General features: G+C 34.2%; 1 protein-coding gene across 1 annotated transcript; it reads left to right on the forward strand.

Moving 5' to 3' along the window:
• The first annotated feature begins 1,192 nt into the window (after positions 1–1,192).
• LOC106050472 (pre-mRNA-processing-splicing factor 8) lies at positions 1,193–24,210 on the forward strand. Its single transcript, XM_013205443.2, has 41 exons — positions 1,193–1,347; positions 5,515–5,765; positions 5,914–6,082; positions 6,216–6,380; positions 6,491–6,706; positions 6,984–7,196; positions 7,292–7,417; positions 7,535–7,640; positions 7,772–7,962; positions 8,147–8,266; positions 8,352–8,541; positions 8,854–8,973; positions 9,097–9,231; positions 9,458–9,667; positions 10,228–10,344; positions 10,491–10,664; positions 10,915–11,111; positions 11,220–11,346; positions 11,454–11,646; positions 11,934–12,121; positions 12,650–12,814; positions 13,693–13,766; positions 13,882–14,028; positions 15,490–15,700; positions 15,800–15,916; positions 16,386–16,720; positions 17,232–17,460; positions 17,586–17,755; positions 17,863–17,992; positions 18,141–18,287; positions 18,438–18,598; positions 19,079–19,270; positions 19,592–19,829; positions 20,093–20,335; positions 20,429–20,602; positions 20,733–20,926; positions 21,107–21,488; positions 21,620–21,760; positions 22,770–22,909; positions 23,344–23,546; positions 23,799–24,210. Exons 2-41 carry the CDS (start codon positions 5,537–5,539, stop codon positions 23,951–23,953), a joined length of 7,134 nt encoding a protein of 2,377 aa, XP_013060897.2. The 5' UTR covers positions 1,193–1,347; positions 5,515–5,536; the 3' UTR covers positions 23,954–24,210.
• Positions 24,211–24,259: the final 49 nt, after the last annotated feature.

Below are 24,259 nucleotides of genomic sequence, written 5' to 3' on the forward strand. Positions count from 1 at the left end.
CAGCGCCTCTTATCTTGTCTCATCCACACTGCATAGCCATCAACCAATCGCTAGCTTTTTTCTCGCCATCACCATAGAAACACAGACAACCACACTCCAGTACAAACAGCGCAATAAACAACACTTTCTACATCCCCGACAGATGACAATTTTTTTTTCTAATTCTTATTCCAATGTATGTCCTCTGCTTTGGTATATTGGCGTCTAGAAGCTTGTCTCTGTTCTATTTAGGAGAATGATTCTGTTGTGTTGTTTTATTTCAGAAAAGAGTCCTTATCAAGACAAGTCATTGGTTAACATGCATGACTAGATGCATGACGCGTAGGGCGTAATCATCTTAGGAGGAAACGATTAGGCTAAAGGGCAGCGAAACAAGATTCCCGTTTGGTTTCTCCAAGGGGTGCGAGAGCATCCTCATTGCACTGTGCGGAGTTGTAAAAAAATCTCCCACAACCTTGTCACAATCCAGACGCTGTTCTTCAAGGGGCCGTTACATTAATGGCGTGTCCCGCACGGTTAGCCTGGTATAGAAAAGGAAAATGGCGGGGGTCTTGGTGTACGCGGCCTCTTACCGCGAGTCTGACCCACCCGTCAGACAGAACAGTGTTCTCTTTCAGGTCAGTCAGTGAAAGTGAGCTCTTGTTCACTTTTGCTGGCTTAGAGTTCCAAGAGCTGAAAGCTCAACTCTACCTGACAGTTTCAAGAAGAAGAAGAAGTAACGTCTGTATAATATAAGATAAGATAAGAAGGTAAGATGATAACGCATTTTCAATAAGGATGAATAGAGCAGCCTTAGTCTTATAATAATATAAAGAGGTCTTTAGTGTGCACATAGATTTAAATTAATTGGTATACAATAGGGAAAATATATTAATGATCTTTAATATTTTATATGTTTGTTGTGTATGTCGATAATAAATAGATATTAATAATAATTTTATACAAAAGATAGTAAAAACAAGGGAGGTTAACTGTGATTTTAGAGCACGTAGTTTCTCGTGGTTATATCCCTTACATCGTGAACCTTTATTTTATGTCATGCGGAATTCAAATAACAATTTTTACTTTAAAATAAAAAGGGAAGAATATCGCCCACACATGGAACTATACTAACAAATGACACAGCCTTGTACAGATCTAATCTGGATTTTAATCCAGTCGTAGAAAATTAACTACTTAGAAAAGATATATAAATCTAGGCTAATTGTTTCGTATATCTAGCACAAGCTTTTAAAAAATTGTTTCGTAAAACAAACGAAATGCGTCGCCATTTTGTTGTCTACACATTACGATTTTAGAAACACGAGTTGTTTTGCAATAGAAAAATAGATTAAACAACAGAGAAAGGTATTAAAATGGACAATTTTATTTTAACTCTAGTCTTATTATTTGAGAGTTTCAGTGTACTGTTATTATTAAATACAAAATACGATAGTTTTAGACAATTAAGTGGAACAAACAAATGTCACAATTTGAATTTCAATTCCTGCCGTGGCCTTCCCCTTGCCTTGGTGGTGGGTTGGCTTGTGACTTGTGATGTGGTGTGAGTTAGTCAGTCAGGTCAGTGTCTGTGTCACAGTGGCTGAGGAAAAAAAAATGATTTGACGGTTACTCTTAGCTTGAAAAAATGTGTCAAGATCTAAATTAGTCTGGCTAGAGTTACTCGAACAAGTTAAGCACTTAAAGACTTAAGCTCAGTCGCCAACATTTTTTATGTTTAAATTTGTGTATCTCCGTAAAAATTAGACCTAGAAAAAAACTGATTGTATCTATGAACTCCTCATCCATTTTTCTTAAAAAGTAGACATGTTTTAAATTCTATTACTACTCATAGTTAAACATATTTACATATATTTGATGTTAAAATGGGTCAGGTCGATGCTTTCAAAAGCTTAAATTATCGAATATCATTTTACCTTTATGGCCTTATCATATCTTATCGAACGTATTAAGAAACTATCGAACACACGAGAAGTATGGTGTTTTAAAAGTGTTATAATCTTAAAATTTTGTGAAAAGTATGGTGTTTCAAAAGTGTTATAATTATATTTTTTAAAATTTATATCATTTTCTTAGTACGAGATGTCAAGACCGACAGATTTTAGACATTTTCACATGCTCCACATCAAAGGAATCTATCACTGATCAGCTCTGCTTAGAAACTGACGGTGCTAAGCCCAGTAATGCATTACCGACACATTACCGTACGGCGTACCAGTACTTATTTAGGTCTAAGCTATTTTGAGATATAAGGCCATTAATAAATCCAGATATTATTTATTTGGGGGAGAGCCTAATAAGCTTTGGTAGCCCCAAGTCATTGCAGGACACAACAGTTTACTTGTTTGACCTAAAAACAAAACGTGCGCGGCCCTACGTAACTAGCCGCCGATCTAGCGCGCTCAGTGTATGTAACAGCCCAAAAGTCAGTGCTAGATATTTTTCGATCAGGGGAGGGGGGGGGGCTGAAAAGCTATCATAGCTTGCGAGCTGTGTTACCTATAGATGTAGATAGATCTGCCCTCCCTAAACCACCTGGTTGACCCCCCCCCCCCCCCCAAAAAAAAAAAACACCGTATATTAGAGCACCCTTAGTATTTGTCACACACGCAAAAACAACATATCTAAAAAAAATATTCTATATATCTATCACGCCTAATGTTTGTGACCTAATTAGCGGCTTGACTGTAGGTACTCGACTGATGGCTCTTCTCCCTTTCCCCTCAACATTGTTCTTACTACAACTTGAACAATGTTTTGGGGCTGTGTTGGTGGCCTGGTTTATACCTGTGAGTTGGGCTATCACTGACCTTTTTTTTTTGTTGTGTGTTAGTCTGGTGGCTGCGTTTGGATTGAGTCTTGAAATTTACATTGTTACTTTGCACTGAAAAAGTGTGAATGTTGGAGAGTGGAAATGCGTAAGAAGAAAGCGCGGGTATGGGGTGTAGGCAGAATAAGAGAGTGGTTAAATGTGTTATTGTTATTATTTTGTGTATTTGTGATGTCTTTGTAGCGCATTATGAGCTTTATCATACTTTATGGCAAAATATATATATATATATATAATTTTATAGACCCTGCGCCACACATCTAGATCGAGAAGCACAACTGACTATGTATTTGAGGCTGACGTCACATTTTAATGGTTGATCAATTATTGATGATCTCTTGATACAGTGTCTTGACTGTTTCTCTCCCCCCCCCCCCCCTTTTTTTTTTACCTACCAAAGACATTTTTATTTCAAAATACCATACATTCTATATACCTCCCCCTTAGCCCGTTCGTTTTATTAATATCTCTTCACATCAAGCACATGCGCTAGGTATTTGTTTATAACACATAATTCAGAAGTTAATAGAATGGGGCATCTGAAAAAAACAACACAACTGGATATATTCTACATTCATTGTTTCTGGGCCATCGTAACGATGATAGAGCAAATAGCATCAAACTATATGTGTCATAAAATCAAGCTTTTAAAATGGGTACAATTAGTGCATATCGATGTAAATCTATTTACTTAGAAAAATATAGCACATTTACGGTAAACCACAAATAGCTGATACAAATTGTAACACATGAGTAATTTATATATGTACTTTGCATTACATTATTTAAAAAATATATTTTTTAAATATTTTGTCTTCTTTGGGTTATAGCCCTTTGATGTTTATTTTTAACATTAAAATGGTGTTCGATATTTTACGAAGCTGAGATTGCTTATATAAAAACAGCTACTATCGAACACCCCCTATTTAAACCTCAATTTTCATGTTTGGGTAGCAAAGGACACTTTTCATAATTATTATAATTAGATCTAATAGTTTTAAGTTTAGTTTATCATTATAGTTCTAATTTAAAAAATATAATTCTAGATACAGATTAGATAGATCTAGAATTTGGGTACTTCAACAAATAAATTTTTTTTTTATCATAATAATCATATTATACCAGGATGGCTGCCTGGTCAGCGGTTTGTGCGCTGAACTGTCGTTTGGATTTATCGATGGTCCCGGGTTTAAACCCTGCCCACTCCCATCCCCAGTCGTCCTGGGGGAGGTTTGGACTAGGAAGTAAACTATCTTCAACTCTGAAGGAACTTCCGAAATATGTAAAACATTTTACAAACATCATATTGTTTTGTAATTGATATCATTAATGGACCTCATTCACCAATCATAAACAACATTTAGCCACATGATAATATTGATAAAACAACAAAAAAACTGTCACGTGACAGCCTGTGTTTATTACATAATTTGTATAGAAGAGATAGAGAATCACTTGGCTAAAGTAAATGTTGTTTACGATTGGCGAATGAGGTCCATTAGTGTGTTAATTAAAGTGGAGTTTGGCATAGTTATCTATTATCCATAGATATAAATTTATAATCTGATTTTTTCATTGTTGAGTTTTTGCTGATCAATTAATAGTAGACAAAAGAGAAAAAGAGACTGGCTATCTTGTAAATTTTTAGGCATTCCTTCATCAAAAAAGATTATTCAAAAGATTGTAGCAATCATACATAAAACACTGAACCATAATCTTCAAATACAAAAACAAAATTTAATAAAATACTCTGAAAGACACAAAGATAAAGGCACATTCCTCGTCCCATATGCTAGGACAAATTTGTACAAATACTCCTTCTTCCCTAGTGCTATTAGAGCATGGAATGGGTTGCCTGAGCTAGCCAGGAAAACCAGTGACTTGGCAGAATTTAAGTCATTGGTTAATATGCATGACTAAATGCATGACGCGTAGGACGTAATCATCTTCTTTTTTGAAGTAACGCCTGTATTATATAAGATAAGAAGATAAGAAAAAGATTATTCTAGGCCATCTCTTTTGCGTATCCATGTGCTCATTTAGCATACTCAGCATAGGGTTTAGTTTTGCATGTTCATTTGTATTTTTGTATTAGTAAATTGTAGTTCATTGTTTTAACTTTGAAATAGTCCAGTGGGACTGAGTTTGTTTTTTCCTCACAAAGTACTAATGGGATGAAAGTGCTGTTCATGGAGTTTCAGGCATATTATAAACATATTTGAATAGTTGCTCTTAGAAATATATAGTAGTGTTTTTTATTAGTTCTACTGAGATGTTTCATCAATTAACTTTTAAGCCTAGTTTTTTAAGTTTACTTTGCCTTTTTGCCCCCCTTCTTTGTAAGGTTTTGTGCTCATTTTTTGTCATGTTAAGGGTCTGGGGGGTGTCAGGTAACCCTAGCCTAAACAGCCTAGGTCTAGAGTTACTTAGTGAAGTAATAGAGAGTTTCATTAAATGTCGAAATTTTATAGACATGTTTTCTTGAGATCTACATTATTCTACTAGACTCAAGTTGCCCTGATAGATCTAGGTTCTAGGTCTACTGTATCATAATCATAGGGAATAGGGATGTAGCAAGTTCGATTGAGCTAGAGCAAGATTAATGCTTAGTAAAATTTAATAGACTAGATTGACTACATATTGATTAGATCAAGTAATTAATACTATGTTGTTTTATTTTCCAGGCGTTTTTAAAAGCCATCTAGAATGGCTTTCCCCTATACAGTTATTGGGCCAGGAGGCCAGCCCTATATACTGAGTCAGATCCCAATAATGCAGACCCCCATTCAGCCTCAGTTGATACCTTCACACTTAGTGCAACAGCAGGTTCAGCAACAAGTACAACAGCAGCAGCAGCAGCAACAACAACAAGGTCAAAAACAACAGCAACAGAAGCCTCCTGATTACATGTCTGAAGATAAATTACAAGACAAAGGTAAAAGCTCTATTTTCAACATAGAAAAAAATATTTGGCATGCATTCGCAAAAGATAAATAATATCATAACACAAAATAGATTATTTTATGACAAATGAAGTTAGACATTAAATTGTGTGAAATCTGTTTATTGTATTTCTGAAACAGCAAGAAAATGGCAACAGTTGCAGTCTAAAAGATATGCAGAGAAAAGAAAATTTGGATTTGTTGATGCACAGAAGGAAGACATGCCTCCTGAGCATGTGAGGAAAATTATCAGAGACCATGGAGATATGACTAATAGAAAATTTCGTCATGACAAAAGGGTTTATCTTGGGTGAGTATAGCTAGCATTTGTTCTTCATTGATATTAATGTGTAGATTTGTTTGTAAAACTGATGTCTTGTTTTACTGCTTTTTAATAGCTTTCTACTCAGACTAAACTGTTTTTTTTTTTTTTTTCTCTATAGAGCACTCAAATATATGCCACATGCAGTTCTCAAACTGTTGGAAAATATGCCCATGCCATGGGAACAAATCAGAGATGTCAAAGTTCTTTACCACATCACTGGAGCTATAACTTTTGTCAATGAGATTCCTTGGGTTATTGAACCTGTCTACATTTCACAATGGGGGTACGACTAATTATTTTGTGTTTTTCTTACACCTTATATTTCCTTTTGTAGATTAACTTTACTATTGCAAAAACTCTTTTTAGTCAGTTTAAACTTGTTCTTTTGTAAAGGTCTATGTGGATTTTGCTTCGCCGTGAAAAAAGAGATCGCAGACATTTCAAAAGAATGAGGTTTCCACCATTCGATGATGAGGAGCCGCCTCTTGACTATGCTGATAACATCATGGAAGTGGAGCCATTGGAACCAATACAGATGGAGTTGGACCCAGAGGAAGACAAGGCAGTCATGGACTGGTATTATGATCACAAACCTTTGATTGATACAAAGTACGTTCTAAAGTATTCACAACCTGTAGTTTTAACATCCATCTCTTTCAAATTAAATTATCTTTAATCTTTCTTGAAACATAAGTTATTTACATCAAAGTATCCCAATATTATATTATATGGTGTACACCCCACCCCCAAACACACATGTGGCTGCAGTTAAAAGGGCATTTGCTGTGCAGTATTTAAAATATTATTTTCTAGAGATAAAAATAGATAGTTAATATAAAATTGCAACATATGAATGCATAACAAATTTTTTTTTTTTTAACCATAGACATGTGAATGGAACAACATATCGTAGATGGAACCTCACATTGCCAATCATGTCTGTTCTTTACCGTATGGCCAACCAGCTACTCACTGACTTAGTGGACAACAACTACTTTTATCTGTTTGACCTCAAGTCATTTTTCACAGCTAAAGCCCTGAATCTGGCCATACCTGGAGGTCCAAAGTTTGAACCATTGGTCAAGGACAAAGAGCTACAGTAAGTTGTTTAACTGATGTTGAGCTATCTTTGTATTTTATTTTTCCATTAATACTGATAAACGAAGGAATTGTTAATTTTTTTTTTTCTAATAGAGATGAAGACTGGAATGAGTTTAATGACATCAACAAAATCATCATCAGACAACCTATCAGGACTGAATACCGCATTGCTTTCCCTTATTTGTATAACAACATCCCATTTCAAGTTCATCTCTCATGGTAAGTTTTTAATTCTGTTAATTTTTTTTATTTTTGTTTTTCTAAAATCATCCTTATAAGTAAAAAAATTAATTTTTTCTTTCACAATAAGGATTGTGATTTTATTTTTCCTTTCAGGTATCATGAACCAAATGTGGTATTCATTAAAACAGAAGATCCTGACCTTCCAGCTTTCTATTTTGATCCATTGATCAATCCTATTTCTCACAGACAAGCTACAAAGGTTATTAGTTTAGCCTTGTTCAGATTGTACACATAATGGCTGCTATTGTATTAAGAATGTTACTCCTATTTTTATTTTTGTACTATTCAGAATGTGTCTGTACAATAATGTGCTCCTTTGGAATGTTGTAGGTTCCTGAGCCACTGCCAGAAGATGATGAGGAGTTTGAACTGCCAGAGTTTGTGCAGCCATTCCTTCAGGACACACCCCTTTACACTGACAACACAGCCAATGGCATTGCCTTGTTGTGGGCACCCAGGCCATTCAATTTGAGATCTGGACGCACTAGGAGGGCCATTGATGTTCCTTTGGTCAAGTCCTGGTAGGAAAGTTTTCTTTTCAATATTTAAAAAAAAAAATTTTCATTTAATATAAATGTGACCTTTAGTGAAAGTTGTATATCGTTTGTTAATTCTAATACCCAGTGTGCAAAAGATAGATAATTTTTTTTTAGTAAAAGTATGATAATTTAATAAAATGACCTTTCAAGATTCTGTTTCCTTTAGGTATAGAGAGCACTGCCCAGCAGGCATGCCAGTCAAAGTAAGAGTTTCTTACCAAAAGCTGCTTAAGTACTATGTGCTGAATGCTTTGAAGCACAGGCCACCGAAAGCACAGAAAAAGAGGTAAAATAAATTATGCTTATAGTTCAGTTACATTCATGTTTTATTTTATATTTTGTATACATTTTAAGTTTTTTCTTCTTTCTAGATATTTATTTAGATCTTTCAAAGCAACCAAGTTTTTCCAGACTACACAGTTGGATTGGCTAGAAGTGGGCCTGCAAGTTTGTAGACAAGGGTACAACATGTTGAACTTGCTCATTCATCGCAAGAATCTAAACTACTTGCATTTGGATTACAATTTCAATCTCAAGCCAGTGAAAACTTTGACCACCAAGGTTAGTTTTTCTCTTTTCACAGAGATCAGAATAGTTCAGCATTCAATTTGGTATCAAGCTCAATGCTAATGTTTGCTCCAAAGTAAAAGAAAAATAAGAGAAATTTTACATTTTTTAAAATTCAGATATTTTAGCATCCTTTTTGACACTTTAAATCAAAATAATAATTTTTTTTTAACAATCAAACTAGAAATTTTGAGTGCAAATGTGTGTTTATAACAAACAAAATAAATCAACTATCATTTCACTTGTGTATGAAGCCTCTAAAGCTTAAATAGTGTTTATGTAGTGTTTTTTTAAAACTTTATATAGGAGCGTAAAAAATCAAGGTTTGGCAATGCCTTCCACTTGTGTCGTGAAATTCTGCGTCTTTCCAAGCTTATTATTGACAGCCATGTTCAGTATCGCCTTGGCAATGTGGATGCTTATCAGGTAAATTTTGCAGAGTTGCTATTTGTTATTTTTGTTTCCTTTTATTTGAAACATAGTGACTTGTTTATTTAGTAAGTTTTGTTTACTCTCCTCTCCATAGTGTTTTTAATTTGTTTTTTCCAGCTAGCAGATGGTTTACAGTATGTGTTTGCTCATGTGGGTCAACTAACTGGCATGTACAGGTACAAGTACAAACTGATGAGACAGATCAGGATGTGTAAAGATCTCAAACATCTGATTTATTACAGATTCAATACAGTAAGCTTTTCTGATTAGTCTTCTGAGCACCATATAAAACACTTACTCTTTGTTTGTACCTGTATTTATTAAGTCTTTTTCTTTCAACGTTCATTTCAATTCTTGTCAGTTGATCAGCATGACTTCATCTTCTATTGCATTCCATACAGCAATAACAAGCTTTTGCTTTTTAACTTGGTTCAACTTTGTAAATATTAAGAACAAGCTTTATGTTGTTTTTTCTCAGGGTCCAGTTGGTAAAGGTCCAGGGTGTGGTTTCTGGGCACCAGGCTGGAGAGTCTGGATGTTTTTCATGAGAGGCATAACGCCCTTACTTGAACGCTGGCTGGGCAATCTTCTGTCTCGCCAGTTTGAAGGTCGACACAGCAAAGGTGTTGCAAAAACTGTTACTAAGCAAAGAGTTGAAAGTCACTTTGATCTTGAGTTAAGAGCTGCTGTAAGTACTCTAATTTTTTATCTTATTAGAATTTTCAAAGGGTGCTGGAGGCTAAGTGATTTGTTTCATATTTGTATATTTATAGTATTTGTTGTTGCAAATGTTGTTGTTTTTTTTATCATCAAGCTGTTTCTTCTATTTACCAGCTATTCTTGAACGTTTATTTAAAGGTTTTTAGAAAGTTAAACCAAACCCATTGATTTCTATATTGTTGAAAGAAATTATTTTTATTTTGTCATAGAAACTTTTAAAATGACATTAATTAAAAGCATAAAAGTTCTGATAATCCTTTCACAAACGATATTGTTGGGTTGCCCATCCATATGCAATATTTGCTTAGACATTGGCAAGATATTGAGGTTAACAATAGTAAATTTAAACTGATATAGCTGAGAACAGATGTTACGAATGTAGTTTTATTTTTAATTTTAACATTTTTAGTTTAGAGAATTGATCTGATTTACATAAATGATTGATTATTCAAACTGCTTCATTTTGTATTATAAAACAGATTTTATTGTTTAAAATATAAATACAGATTATATTTCAAATGTTTTCAGGTTATGCATGACATTCTTGACATGATGCCAGAAGGAATCAAACAGAACAAAGCAAGAACAATTCTGCAGCACTTGTCAGAAGCTTGGAGATGCTGGAAAGCAAATATTCCTTGGAAGGTTAGCTCGTGGCATTGCTTGATGTGAAAATAATTTCAAAATCAGACTTAAAAAATATGCATTTTAAAAAAATTCCATTAAAGATTTCAGTTCTTTTTTTTTTTTTTTTTTAAACTTGACATATTTACTGTATTTACATAATGTAGGTACCTGGACTTCCAACTCCAATTGAAAATATGATTCTGCGTTATGTGAAAGCCAAAGCTGATTGGTGGACTAACACAGCTCATTACAACAGGGAGAGAATCAGGAGAGGGGCCACTGTTGACAAAACTGTGTGCAAGAAAAACCTGGGAAGGTTAACTAGACTCTATCTCAAGGTAGGAAGGTATTTGTGGTATCTCTATTACTGATAAAGCATTCACTATTAACTTTGAGAAATTTTATTTTGTTACGGTATATTTTTTTCTAATTAAGAGTAATCATTGTAAATCTGTTTAGAGATATGTACATGCAAGGTTTCATAATGATGAATTCAATTAGAACTCACTTTAACCAATTTGGATATTTATTATTTCATATTTGCATTATGAAATGAGAATCATTATTATTTTTTTTTGTACTTACAAGGCTGAGCAAGAAAGACAACACAATTACCTGAAAGATGGTCCATACATTACTGCAGAAGAAGCCGTTGCTATTTACACTACTATGGTTCATTGGTTGGAAAGTCGAAGGTTTTCACCTATACCTTTCCCACCCCTGTCATACAAACATGACACCAAACTACTCATCTTGGCTCTTGAAAGGTTGAAAGAGGCTTACAGGTGGATTTTTTTGGTTTTTATACATTGCCCTAAAGATTTTACAATTAGGGCTAGCATTCAGGTGAAAGGAAAATTATTCTTTAATGCATTATTATATTACTCTTACAGCGTTAAAAGTCGTCTGAATCAGTCACAGAGAGAAGAGCTAGGTCTCATTGAACAGGCATTTGACAATCCTCATGAGGCTTTGTCCAGAATTAAACGTCACCTCCTGACACAAAGAGCTTTCAAAGAGGTAATTTAAAAAGTTGTTACGTAAGAAAAAAAGAAATAAGAAACTGCTCGTTGAGTCTTTATTTAATATAAGCATGCGTTTGAATTGATCACTGTTGCTATCCTCAGGTTGGAATTGAGTTCATGGACTTGTACAGCCATCTCATACCAGTTTATGATGTGGAGCCACTTGAGAAAATTACAGATGCCTACCTTGATCAGTACCTCTGGTATGAGGCTGATAAAAGGAGATTGTTCCCACCATGGATTAAACCTTCAGACTCAGAACCTCCACCATTGCTGACATACAAGTGGTGTCAGGGTAAAAAAAATTTTTTTAATATACGTATAAGTACATAATATTGTTTCTTAATTTTTTCATTTAATAATCTTTACCTCAAAGATGTGTATACCTTTTAGAAAGAGGAAACTGAATATGTGAGCTGATTGTCATTAAAATAGTGTAATTTAAAATAAAGATTTTAATCTGTTAAAATTCTCTACAATTTTGCTGTTTTATGAATAAGTAACAAGATTTTAATCTGTTACAATTCTCTACAATGTTACCTGTCTCATGAATAAGTAATGTTTTGTTTCGTACATCCCCAGGTATTAACAACTTGCAAGATGTTTGGGAGACAAGTGAAGGTGAATGTAATGTGATGATGGAGTCCAGCTTTGAGAAAATGTATGAAAAGATTGATTTGACTTTGCTGAACAGATTGCTGCGTCTGATTGTTGACCACAACATTGCTGACTACATGACTGCCAAGAACAATGTTGTCATCAATTACAAAGTTAGCAACTCTTTTTAGTCGATTTTTTTTTTCACACTATGCAACTTAACACATTTATATTCTGGTTGTTCTAAATCACTTTAAGTGTGGCTTTTTGGAGCCTACAAAAATTGCATTGGTCTCTTTATCATCAGCTTGATTTTCATTCTTTTACCTGACAACACAAGATTCAATAAAAAAATTAACCAATTAGTTTATTGTTTTTTTTTTTAATCTTGAACAAGGGAAAGAAATTGTACTTGACTGAAGTTGTGGTATAAGCTGAATTAGTCACCATTATTGGTCGATGCTTTAATTTGAAACAATAAATAACTATACAATCTTCTCTAGTCATAAGTAGCTCAGTAGCAGATTGGTCCAGACAAGTAATAGGATCATAGCGTATTGAGCATGAGATTGTGCTATACAAAAACAATTGGTAAAAAAATATTAGTAATCACACAGATTTATTGTTGATACAATTACGCTTAATATAAGTTTTTTTTCTTTTTTTGAAAGCATTTTATGTTTTTCTTGTTTCTCTTCTAGGATATGAACCATACCAATTCCTATGGTATAATCAGAGGTTTGCAGTTTGCATCTTTCATTGTTCAGTACTATGGATTAGTTTTAGACCTGTTAGTCTTGGGTCTTCACAGAGCGAGTGAAATGGCTGGTCCTCCACAGTTGCCAAATGACTTCCTCACATTCCAGGTTAGTAGGAAAATAGTTTGTGTGTCTCTAAATCTGATAGTTATTTTAAAGATCAACTTTGTGTCTTGTACATTGAATTATACAACATTGTCAGCTAATTTGTATTTTATTTTGTGATAAAAGGCACAAACACATTTTAAAGATCATTATTGATCAAAGAGGTCTAACAGTGTTCTGCCTACATTAAAATTGTCAATACTCGTTGCTATTGGACTCCATTCCACCTTAGCTTCATTTTTGACTGACAGTTTTGTTTCCCGTTCTTATTAAAATAATGATGGAGTTTCAGTTTTCTCAATTATAATATTAATAACCTCTCTGCCTTTCCTGATTAGGCAAGAAAGGTGACCACATTTGACTTATTGACTATTTAGCAGGGCCTATGTAGGATAAACTTTACAAGTATTACTCTATACTACTTAGGCGGACTCAAAGTCAAACCTTGTTATACTACTTAGGGTATGATGAATAAAAACGTTCATCTGGAAGTCCACCCTGATGGAGATATTCTGTTGAAATATTTCAGTCTTAGTAAGCTTTTAACATAATGCACTTTTAAGAGCTGGCAGTATAAAGATCAACTTATTAAGAAGGATTCTCACTTGTTGCATAGGGCATGTCCACTTGGACACTAAGTATAATGGAGGATATATTTGATTGGTGAGAACATGTCTAGTTTGCAAAGTAAGTGAAAATCTCAGTCCCTGATGAACATAGTGGGGATTATATAAAAAGCCACAGGAAACTTTAAAAATGCATAAAGTGACACTGAGTTTTACTAACTCATCTTTTCTTAATCAGTTAATTTAGTTTAAGTCAAGTATTATTAAATATATTATAATATTATACTTAAAGTTTCATAATTATTTTTTTTACAGAATGTTGTTACAGAGCAAGCTCATCCCATTCGATTGTACTCTCGCTACATTGACAGGATACACATTTTCTTCAGGTACATGTTGTTTTTCAATATTAAAAATCATTCTTAGAATTTTGTAGTATTTACCTACCTACACATTTCATTACATTTATGTAATAATGTTTTTTTTCATTTTTAAAATTGAAAGGTTTACAGCAGAGGAGGCTCGGGATCTGATTCAGCGTTACCTTACAGAGCATCCAGATCCCAACAATGAAAACATTGTGGGCTACAACAACAAAAAGTGCTGGCCAAGAGACTCTCGTATGAGGCTTATGAAACATGATGTTAACTTGTAAGTTACATTGTAATTGACTTGTTTGTTTTTTATAATATAGCAATTAACAATTTACAAGATCATGTAGCATGCATCAGGTCTTACAGTTTTTTGCTAACATTAAAATGTCAATACTCGTTGCTGTTGGACTGTTTCCATTTCAGCTTCATTTTTGACACACATTTGTTCTTTACACTGTTGATTCGGATTTAGGTTAAAAAAAATTTCTCTCAAATAATGAATGGAAACGTTAAAAAAGCTAGTAGTAGCCAGCTGAATTTTAACCAACATGGCTAGTACACTTCTGGCATTAAGGCTTAAACTTAGAAAGTTGGAATCTTCTTTTTAAAATTTCTAACTATTTGTCATACTTTTCTTATAGTCATTCCTTTGTATTAAATTTTTTTTTTATTGTATTACAGAGAGTATATAAACAAATGTAAATATTTTGTTTTAAATATTTATTGAAAATTATTAGATTTATTGCTAATGTATTAGTCTTATGATGGCTGTAAAGGAATTACAAATCTCTAATTTAATCTAAAGATCTAATAATATTTTGGCCTTAACACACTCAATACTTACTGCTGTTTAATGCAATGTCTTTGATAAATGTTATAATACTGAATGATTTAATGTCAGGAATTTAAATAATAAAATCTGATGCATTGTACTACAGATTTAAATTTTTAGAATTTGTTTTTTACTCATTGGCTTTCTAAACAACAGCGCTTTTGAAAAATTCCTAGAACATTCCACATCATTGATGAAAATGCAAATGACACAATAAGTGAAAATATGTCTCTAGCTATATTTAACTATGATGAAAAAAAAAACAGTATTAAAACATTAATTTATAATATCTTTGAAACTCAAGTTTTGTTCCCATTTGTACAAAGTTTTTCTGTCCCGGCAGTGAAAGATTTAAAGATGATAATCTGGTGTTTACATCTAGCAGATCTCTGCCTAAATAAATTTGTCAATTCTCGTTGCTGTGGGACTAATTCCCATTAAGCTTCATAATTGACAAACAATTCATGTGCTCATTTCCAAACATTGTTTCTGTGAAATAGCTGATCCAGTACTTCAATTAATTACAAGATATTCTGTTTCTTTTGTAACTATATCTAACTACAATGACAAAAACTCACAGCATTAAAACATTAATTTATAATATATTTGAAACTCTTTTGAGTTTTGTTCCCATTTGTGCATATCAAGTTTTTCTGTCCCGGCAGTGAAAGATTTAAAGATGATAATCTGGTGTTTACATCTAGCAGATCTCTGCCTAAATAAATTTGTCAATTCTCGTTGCTGTGGGACTAATTCCCATTAAGCTTCATAATTGACAAACAATTCATGTGTTCATTTCCAAACATTGTTTCTGTGAAATAGCTGATCCAGTACTTCAATTAATTACAAGATATGACTTCTATGTTTCTGTTGTAGCTCTAATGTTGGCATTTTTTTTATTATCAGGGGAAGAGCCGTATTCTGGGATATCAAGAATCGTCTGCCAAGATCAGTGACAACAATCCAGTGGGACTCGAGCTTTGTTTCAGTTTACAGTAAAGACAACCCCAACCTTTTGTTCAACATGTGTGGCTTTGAATGTCGCATATTGCCTAAGTGTAGAACTCAGCATGAAGAATTCAATCACAGGGACGGTGTTTGGAATTTACAGAATGAGGTTAGCTGTTGTTTCAAATCTATTGACAAGCCAGATGGACATTAAAAAAAAATCTAATAATTTTGTGTTAATGTATATTACCCTCTTACTTTACTACAGGTGACCAAAGAAAGAACTGCACAATGTTTCCTCAGAGTAGATGAAGACTCCATGGGTAAATTTCACAACAGAGTCAGGCAGATTCTTATGGCTTCAGGCTCGACCACTTTCACCAAGGTCTAGTAGTGCTATATAACATTTACTGCTACACAAGACATGTATTTCTATGGGCAAATAGATGTCATTATTAGTATATAATTTATAATTCGAATTTGCATTTCTAGTAGTAAGCAACTTCACGAGTACATTTATTTTAGATAATTAATTTCTGCTCAAAACTCTTAATACTCATTGTGTTGGACCTAATTCCTCTGTAGCTTCATTTTTTACTCACAGAATCTACGTAGCTGGGCTTGTTGAATGATTATGGGGAGGGTTAATGTTCTTTCCTTTGAAGGAGTTAGTTTTTTACCACTGTGACTTTTAAATTTCTAAATTCAAATTCACATTTAAAAAAAAATTTTTGTTTACAAAAAGCACCAAAGAATTGATGCTAAACATATTCCTACCATATTAAAACATTTATTCATGACATTAGTGTGTTGGTAAAAGAAAAATGTTTAACAAGGTCTATTTACTTTCTTAGATTGTTAACAAGTGGAACACAGCATTGATTGGATTGATGACTTACTTCAGAGAGGCTGTAGTCAACACCCAGGAGTTGCTTGATCTTTTAGTCAAATGTGAAAACAAAATACAGACTCGTATCAAAATTGGTCTGAACTCTAAAATGCCTAGCAGGTTCCCTCCAGTAGTGTTTTACACACCCAAAGAACTGGGAGGCTTGGGGATGTTGTCCATGGGCCATGTTTTGATCCCACAGTCTGACTTGAGATGGTCAAAGCAAACTGATGTTGGCATCACCCACTTCTTGTCAGGAATGTCTCATGATGAAGACCAACTGATCCCTAATTTGTACAGGTTTGTTTGTTTCCTTTTTACTTGAATAATATGATAGTGACATAACTTAACATTCAGGTTGAACATTCAGACGCTAGTTTTTTTTAATTCAAAAAGAATTCATGATATAATTTACAAAGTATTTAGTACAAACAACCAATATCTTCTCTCAATTTTAGTTCATATCCATTAAAGTTGGGATCCAGCTATATGATGCTATCTAAATTTCCAGCTTAAAGAGCTTTTGTCACAACCCTCTATTTACTGTGCTCTACTATAGCGCTACTATCTTATTATTGAAGCTTAACCAAATAACTAGTGTTAAAAAATAATGCTTAACATAAAGTAACTTTTCAATTCTTGAATCATGTTTGTCTCAGTATTTTGTACTATGATAAACCAAAGTATTATATCTTGTAAAAATTGTCTATTATTTCTATCTAACAATCAATGGGAATTTATATCACAAAGTATTAGTTTTAAGTTAGTAGAAGATGAAATTTATTACACATCTGTTGTGACTATTGTTCAGATACATCATGCCTTGGGAGAGTGAGTTCATTGATTCACAAAGAGTCTGGGCAGAGTATGCTCTAAAGAGACATGAAGCCAATGCACAGAATCGCAGATTGACTCTGGAAGACCTGGAAGACAGTTGGGATAGAGGCATCCCTCGTATCAATACACTCTTCCAGAAAGACAAACAGACTTTAGCATATGACAAAGGTTGGAGAGTTAGAACAGATTTCAAGCAGTATCAGGTACTGGATTCTTTTGTTGTCGACCCAATCATCTATTTAAAATTAAGAAGAAGTTAATATTTTACATTTAACATTTTCCTAGAAAATTTTGTTTTTTTAGCTTCTTTTTTTATCCAACCTGATAGGTTTTGAAGCAGAATCCTTTCTGGTGGACACATCAGCGCCATGATGGTAAACTCTGGAACTTGAATAACTACAGAACTGACATGATTCAAGCTTTGGGTGGTGTAGAAGGCATTTTGGAACACACTTTGTTCAAGGGCACCTATTTCCCTACTTGGGAAGGTCTCTTCTGGTTCGTATATTTATAATTAGTAACTTTTTTTGTAACCCTGCAAGTTGTTTTTAATAGTATTACTATTGCATTTCTTTGTGGTGAATCTAGGATATTTTTATCATCAGGGAACGAGCAAGTGGTTTTGAAGAATCCATGAAATACAAAAAGTTGACCAATGCCCAGAGATCAGGTCTGAATCAGATTCCTAATCGACGTTTCACACTCTGGTGGTCACCAACTATAAACAGAGCCAATGTAAGTTGATTATTTTTTTTTGGAACTGCACAAGTTAGAATAAAAAATTTAATTACTTGTATACATATAGTAGATATTTACACATATGTAATAAGATATCCTGAGTAATAACAGTTGATTGATTGATTACACCATGCTATACTTCCAGGTGTACGTAGGTTTCCAGGTGCAGCTTGATCTGACAGGTATCTTTATGCATGGTAAAATCCCAACTTTGAAAATCTCACTGATCCAGATCTTTAGGGCTCACTTGTGGCAGAAAATTCATGAGAGCATTGTTATGGATTTATGTCAGGTTGGTGTATGAATAGAAAAGTGTTAGAAATGTTTCCATTTGTATGATATATTTGAACATTGTCCTTTATCACAAACAAATGTAATGCTCTGCCTTGATAAGCTAAGCATGTCCTATCAACTAAATATGTCAAAACAAATGTTCATGAAGGTATTTGACCAAGAGTTGGATGCCTTAGAAATAGAAACAGTGCAGAAAGAAACCATTCACCCCCGCAAGTCATATAAGATGAACAGTTCCTGTGCAGACATTCAACTGTTTGCTGCTTACAAATGGAATGTTGCCAAACCATCTCTTTTGGCAGACACCAAGTGAGTGCAATTGAAAAAAAAATATACCAGCCTAGTTGATATTAGATTTAATGTTGACCTGAGTTAGTAATTAGTTAGTTAGTGATTACTTGTTTTGTGATCTTTAATTTCCCAAATAATATTTTTGAACAGTTTGTGTTGTCAATTTATGTTGTAAATATAGACATGTTAGATACCTACATTTAAATTACTGGTGAGTGGTGTCACCTAGATACAGCTTAGATTGGAAAAATGCAGTGCTTACTTGTGTGTTTTTTTAAATAAAAGTATATTGACAAAACAATAGTGGTGTATTCTAAGTATGTCATTAATAGATAGTTTTTGTGAAATGTAAATTACTCAAGAATTTCATCTGTATTTATTAGGTTAGGTCTATTTTCAGTCTGATTAGTTTTATATGTGATCATTGTCCTTCTGTATGACATGAAATTATTAGTTTTAGTATTAGTTTCTCATAGACACGTATTTTATTGTTCTAAGGGATGTCATGGATGGCACAACAACACAGAAGTACTGGATTGATGTCCAGCTCAGGTGGGGTGACTATGACTCCCATGATGTGGAAAGATATGCCAGGGCCAAGTTCTTGGACTACACAACAGATAACATGAGTATTTATCCATCTCCCACTGGTCTGTTGATTGCTGTGGACTTAGCTTACAATTTGCACAGGTTAGTTCAAGAAATCTTGAGTAGGGATTGTTTCTTAATTAAAGATCATTCAGAAATGTGGTTTTAGAGCTCATGTGGCTTCAGTCTTTATGATGTATTTTCAGACTACATTTGCTTAGTTCTAAAAGTGTTAAAGATCAGTTTTGTCACATTTTCTTTGAATATTTGACTAAGCCCATAATTCATTCATTCACTGCTAGGATTGAGAACATTAACTATTTCACCACTTTCTTTTAGTTAGCTTGAATTTTTAAAAAAAAGTTGTTTTAATTTACTTGTGTTGGTTGTGAATTGGTGACATAAATATTTTTTTTAATATAGTGCCTATGGAAACTGGTTCCCTGGTGCAAAACCACTGATTCAGCAAGCAATGGCTAAGATCATGAAAGCCAACCCTGCATTGTATGTATTGAGAGAGAGAATTCGCAAAGGTCTGCAGCTTTATTCCTCAGAACCAACTGAGCCTTATTTGAGTTCCCAGAACTATGGAGAGCTTTTCTCTAATCAGATCATCTGGTTTGTTGATGACACTAATGTCTACAGAGTCACCATTCACAAAGTAAGTATTCACTTTTTGGTACATTAATTAGCAGCTTTTTTTCCTTTTATCTCTGGCTACATTGTTTTACCTTACGTTTTAACCTTTGACCTATTATTTGAACTTAGTCTTTCTTCTCTATATCAGCTGAACTTTGTTTTTTAGATGTCAGTTATAAGTTATAGTGCTGTTAGAAAGCCAATTTATTATGTTAAGCCTAGACAAAATATTTATAATTGTATGATAGGCCATTTTTTTTTTCATGTGTCTACTGTTTTCTCTAGACTTTTGAAGGTAACTTGACCACCAAGCCTATCAATGGTGCCATCTTCATTTTCAACCCACGTACTGGTCAGCTGTTTTTAAAAATCATCCACACCTCTGTGTGGGCTGGACAAAAGCGTTTGGGTCAGCTTGCCAAATGGAAAACTGCTGAAGAGGTGGCAGCTTTGATCAGGTCACTGCCTGTTGAAGAACAGCCTAAACAAATTATTGTCACTCGTAAAGGCATGTTGGATCCTCTTGAAGTGAGTTAACTTCTTACAAATTTTTTTTTTTGCTTTGGGCATTTCTTTTTTTCTTTTTATCGTACCTGTTATTAAACTTTGTTCTGTTCTTAGGTTCACTTGCTTGATTTTCCAAACATTGTGATCAAAGGCAGTGAGCTTCAGCTCCCCTTCCAGGCTTGTTTGAAAGTAGAAAAGTTTGGTGACCTGATTCTGAAGGCTACTGAACCACAGATGGTGCTCTTCAACTTGTATGATGACTGGCTGAAGACTATCTCTTCCTACACAGTAAGTTGTGGACTCCATATAGAATACTTTAGTTTGCCTGCTGATAATTTTGTTTCTAAGACACTGACACTTGTTAAAACTTTGGTTCACTGACCTCCCATGTAGATGAGACTAATACTTGTATTCCCAGGCCTTCTCTCGTCTCATTTTGATACTTCGTGCCCTTCATGTCAACAATGACAAAACCAAGATTCTGTTAAAGCCTGACAAGACCACCATCACTGAACCACATCACATTTGGCCAACATTGTCTGATGAAGAATGGATGAAAATTGAAGTCCAGCTGAAAGACCTTATACTTGCTGATTATGGCAAGAAAAACAAGTTAGTCTAAATAGATTTTTTCTAATAGTACAAGTTAGTCTAAATACATTTTTTCTAATAGAGGTCATGCAGTGATGTAATAAACCAAGTAAATTTATTATTAAAATACCAAGTAAATGCTGTTTCTTTATACTTTGAATATATATGATCATCATTTATGTTTTATTTCTTACTTCTTAGCGTCAATGTGAGCTCTTTGACTCAGTCGGAAACCCGTGATATTATTCTTGGCATGGAGATTTCAGCGCCAAGTGCTCAGAGACAACAGATTGCTGAGATTGAGAAGCAGACAAAAGAGCAATCCCAGCTGACAGCCACCACCACTAGGACAGTCAACAAGCATGGTGATGAGATCATTACCACCACAACATCCAACCATGAAACTGCCACTTTCTCCTCCAAGACTGAGTGGCGTGTGCGTGCCATATCAGCGACCAACCTTCACCTGCGTACCAATCACATTTATGTTAGCTCTGACGACATCAAGGAAACTGGCTACACTTACATTTTGCCCAAGAATGTCCTGAAAAAGTTTATCATCATTTCTGATCTCAGAGCTCAGGTTTGTGGAGTTTTTATTAACTATGCTATGTGATCAAACATTGCAAAAAGTGAAATGGTCTGTATTTAAAATTAAAAAGAGCTTTCCCTCTGATAATAGTTGTAATTAATATTACTGTATCTTCTTTTTAGATTGCAGGTTATTTGTATGGAGTCAGTCCCCCTGATAATCCCCAAGTTAAAGAGATCAGATGTATTGTCATGCCACCACAGTGGGGTACTCATCAGACAGTTCACTTACCCAACTTACTGCCAACTCATGAATATCTGAATGTAAGTGGTAGTATTGTTGATACTCAATCATTGGTTTGTAGCCCCAGACAGACAGTAGTATTGTTGGTACTCAATCATTGGTTTGTAGCCCCAGACAGTAGTATTGTTGGTACTCAATCATTGGTTTGTAGCCCCAGACAGACAGTAGTATTGTTGGTACTCAATCATTGGTTTGTAGCCCCAGACAGTAGTATTGTTGGTACTCAATCATTGGTTTGTAGCCCCAGACAGTAGTATTGTTGGTACTCAATCATTGGTTTGTAGCCCCAGACAGTAGTATTGTTGGTACTCAATCATTGGTTTGTAGCCCCAGACAGTAGTATTGTTGGTACTCAATCATTGGTTTGTAGCCCCAGACAGTAGTATTGTTGGTACTCAATCATTGGTTTGTAGCCCCAGACAGTAGTATTGTGGATACTCAATCATTGGTTTGTAGCCCCAGACAGACAGTAGTATTGTTGGTACTCAATCATTGGTTTGTAGCCCCAGACAGACAGTAGTATTGTTGGTACTCAATCATTGGTTTGTAGCCCCAGATAGCTAGTACAACTAAACTGAAGTATTAAATTCATAAAATATAACTTGAACAGACCTCTTTAAAACAAACAGAATATCACTTTTAATTATAAATATACACAGATTAATCTTTTTTTAAGTAGATATATGTAGAAACACAAATGAAATGACAAGTTATAAATCTCTCATATTTCAAGTCCTTGCTGCCTCATGTTTGTTTCTCCTCTCCAACTTTCCCAGCAGTATTTATTATCTAGAATTCTGCAGAGCACCTTGTGGTTTTATCAGAAACTCTTCAGCCTACACAACCAAACACATCTGCCCTATTATCCTTGTGGTTATACCATAAATATGCTCACACACTCCATAACAAGTATAAAGCATATCCCAATATATTGCAGCATTATACATTGCAGCATTATACTATCTTCAAAATATTAATATTACATACTTATTTGATGTAAAACATAAAAACATTGCTTTATCTGTACAGGAAATGGAACCCTTGGGCTGGATACACACTCAACCCAATGAATTGCCACAGCTTGCACCTCAGGATATTACCACACATGCTAAAGTTATGGCTGACAATCCCTCCTGGGATGCAGAAAAAACTGTAGTTATTACATGCAGGTACCTACACTCTTTGCTTGGTTTTGATGTAGAAAATTTTGATATAAATAGAACATTCAGTTATTTTAACCTATATCCCAGAAGGCAAAACTTTATTAAGAAAATGGTGCCTGAAAGGCAAAAACCTCTTAGCCACATATCAAAAAGGGTATGGTCAATTTTGAATCTGACTGTAACTGAGTTGTATTTGCAGAGTGCCTCAAGGTAGCAGGGAAACCTTGTCCCGTTTCCAGAAAAGAATTGGACCACTTGAGCATGCTCCAGCATGAAAGATGTGTTATGCTAAAGCAATTTTTAAAAAGTCTAATATTAGTGCTAATACCATATTACTCTGTAATGTAGCAATACATTATCTTGTCTGTCTCTTCACATTATATTTATTGTGTACAATGTTATACATCATATCACTAAGAAATTATGTTTTTAACCCACAGCTTCACACCAGGTTCTTGTTCATTGACTGCTTACAAACTGACCCCCAGTGGCTTTGAATGGGGCAGACAAAACAAGGACACAGGCAACAATCCCAAAGGCTACCTTCCCTCTCATTACGAACGTGTTCAAATGTTGCTTTCTGACAGGTTCCTTGGGTTTTTCATGGTGCCCCACCAGAACTCCTGGAACTACAATTTCATGGGTGAGTTATGTTACGGCTTGTGGTATGATTTAATTTATTTTTATTTGTTTTAGTCTGAATTATGCAAATAAAATGTAACTCAAAAGATGTAACAAAAAAAGGAGTTCTTGACTTAGTAGAAGACATGAATAGCGAAGACTTTCTCTTTCTACATAAAAACAACTAAAGTTTGGTAGATTGTCCTGTAATAACTTCATTGTTATATACTATAGAATCATATGCTTTGACTTGTGTTTTTTTACCATTTACCAGGTGTGCGTCATGACCCTAACATGAAGTATGAACTTCAGCTGTCTAATCCAAAAGAGTTCTACCATGAGATCCATAGGCCATCACATTTCTTGTTTTTCAGTCAGATGGAGGAGCATGAACAGGCTGGCGCTGATAGAGAAGACTTGTATGCTTAGTTTATGTACTTGCTGAATGAACTGAAGCTTATTATAAATTTTGTCATATGCTTGTGATGTCTAAAACCAAGCACTCATTCTTGAAACATAGAGCCTGAATACAGTTAGTATTGATACAGTTCCAGTTCCTGGAAATTCTATTCTGAGAATTGATACATTGTAGCAGTTGTAGTTTAATATCTATTACATTTCCTTGTATGATGACATGTTTTTCTTTTTTATATTTACATATTTTAGTAATAATAAAATAAAATAAAATAGTTGAAAAAAAATGTCACATAAATATTGATTTGAATTCTAAATCCT

Source organism: Biomphalaria glabrata, chromosome 12 (assembly GCF_947242115.1).
Source record: "Biomphalaria glabrata chromosome 12, xgBioGlab47.1, whole genome shotgun sequence".
Classification (NCBI taxonomy): Eukaryota; Metazoa; Mollusca; class Gastropoda; family Planorbidae; genus Biomphalaria; species Biomphalaria glabrata.

Excerpts from the sequence above, each read along its gene's own strand:
- LOC106050472 (XM_013205443.2), top strand. The coding sequence starts at position 5,537 with ATGGCTTTCCCCTATACAGTTATTGGGCCAGGAGGCCAGCCCTATATA. Across the intron at positions 11,647-11,933 it reads GACATACAAGTGGTGTCAGG|GTATTAACAACTTGCAAGAT; the intron begins GTAAAAAAAATT and ends GTACATCCCCAG. Across the intron at positions 18,288-18,437 it reads TTGTTATGGATTTATGTCAG|GTATTTGACCAAGAGTTGGA; the intron begins GTTGGTGTATGA and ends ATGTTCATGAAG.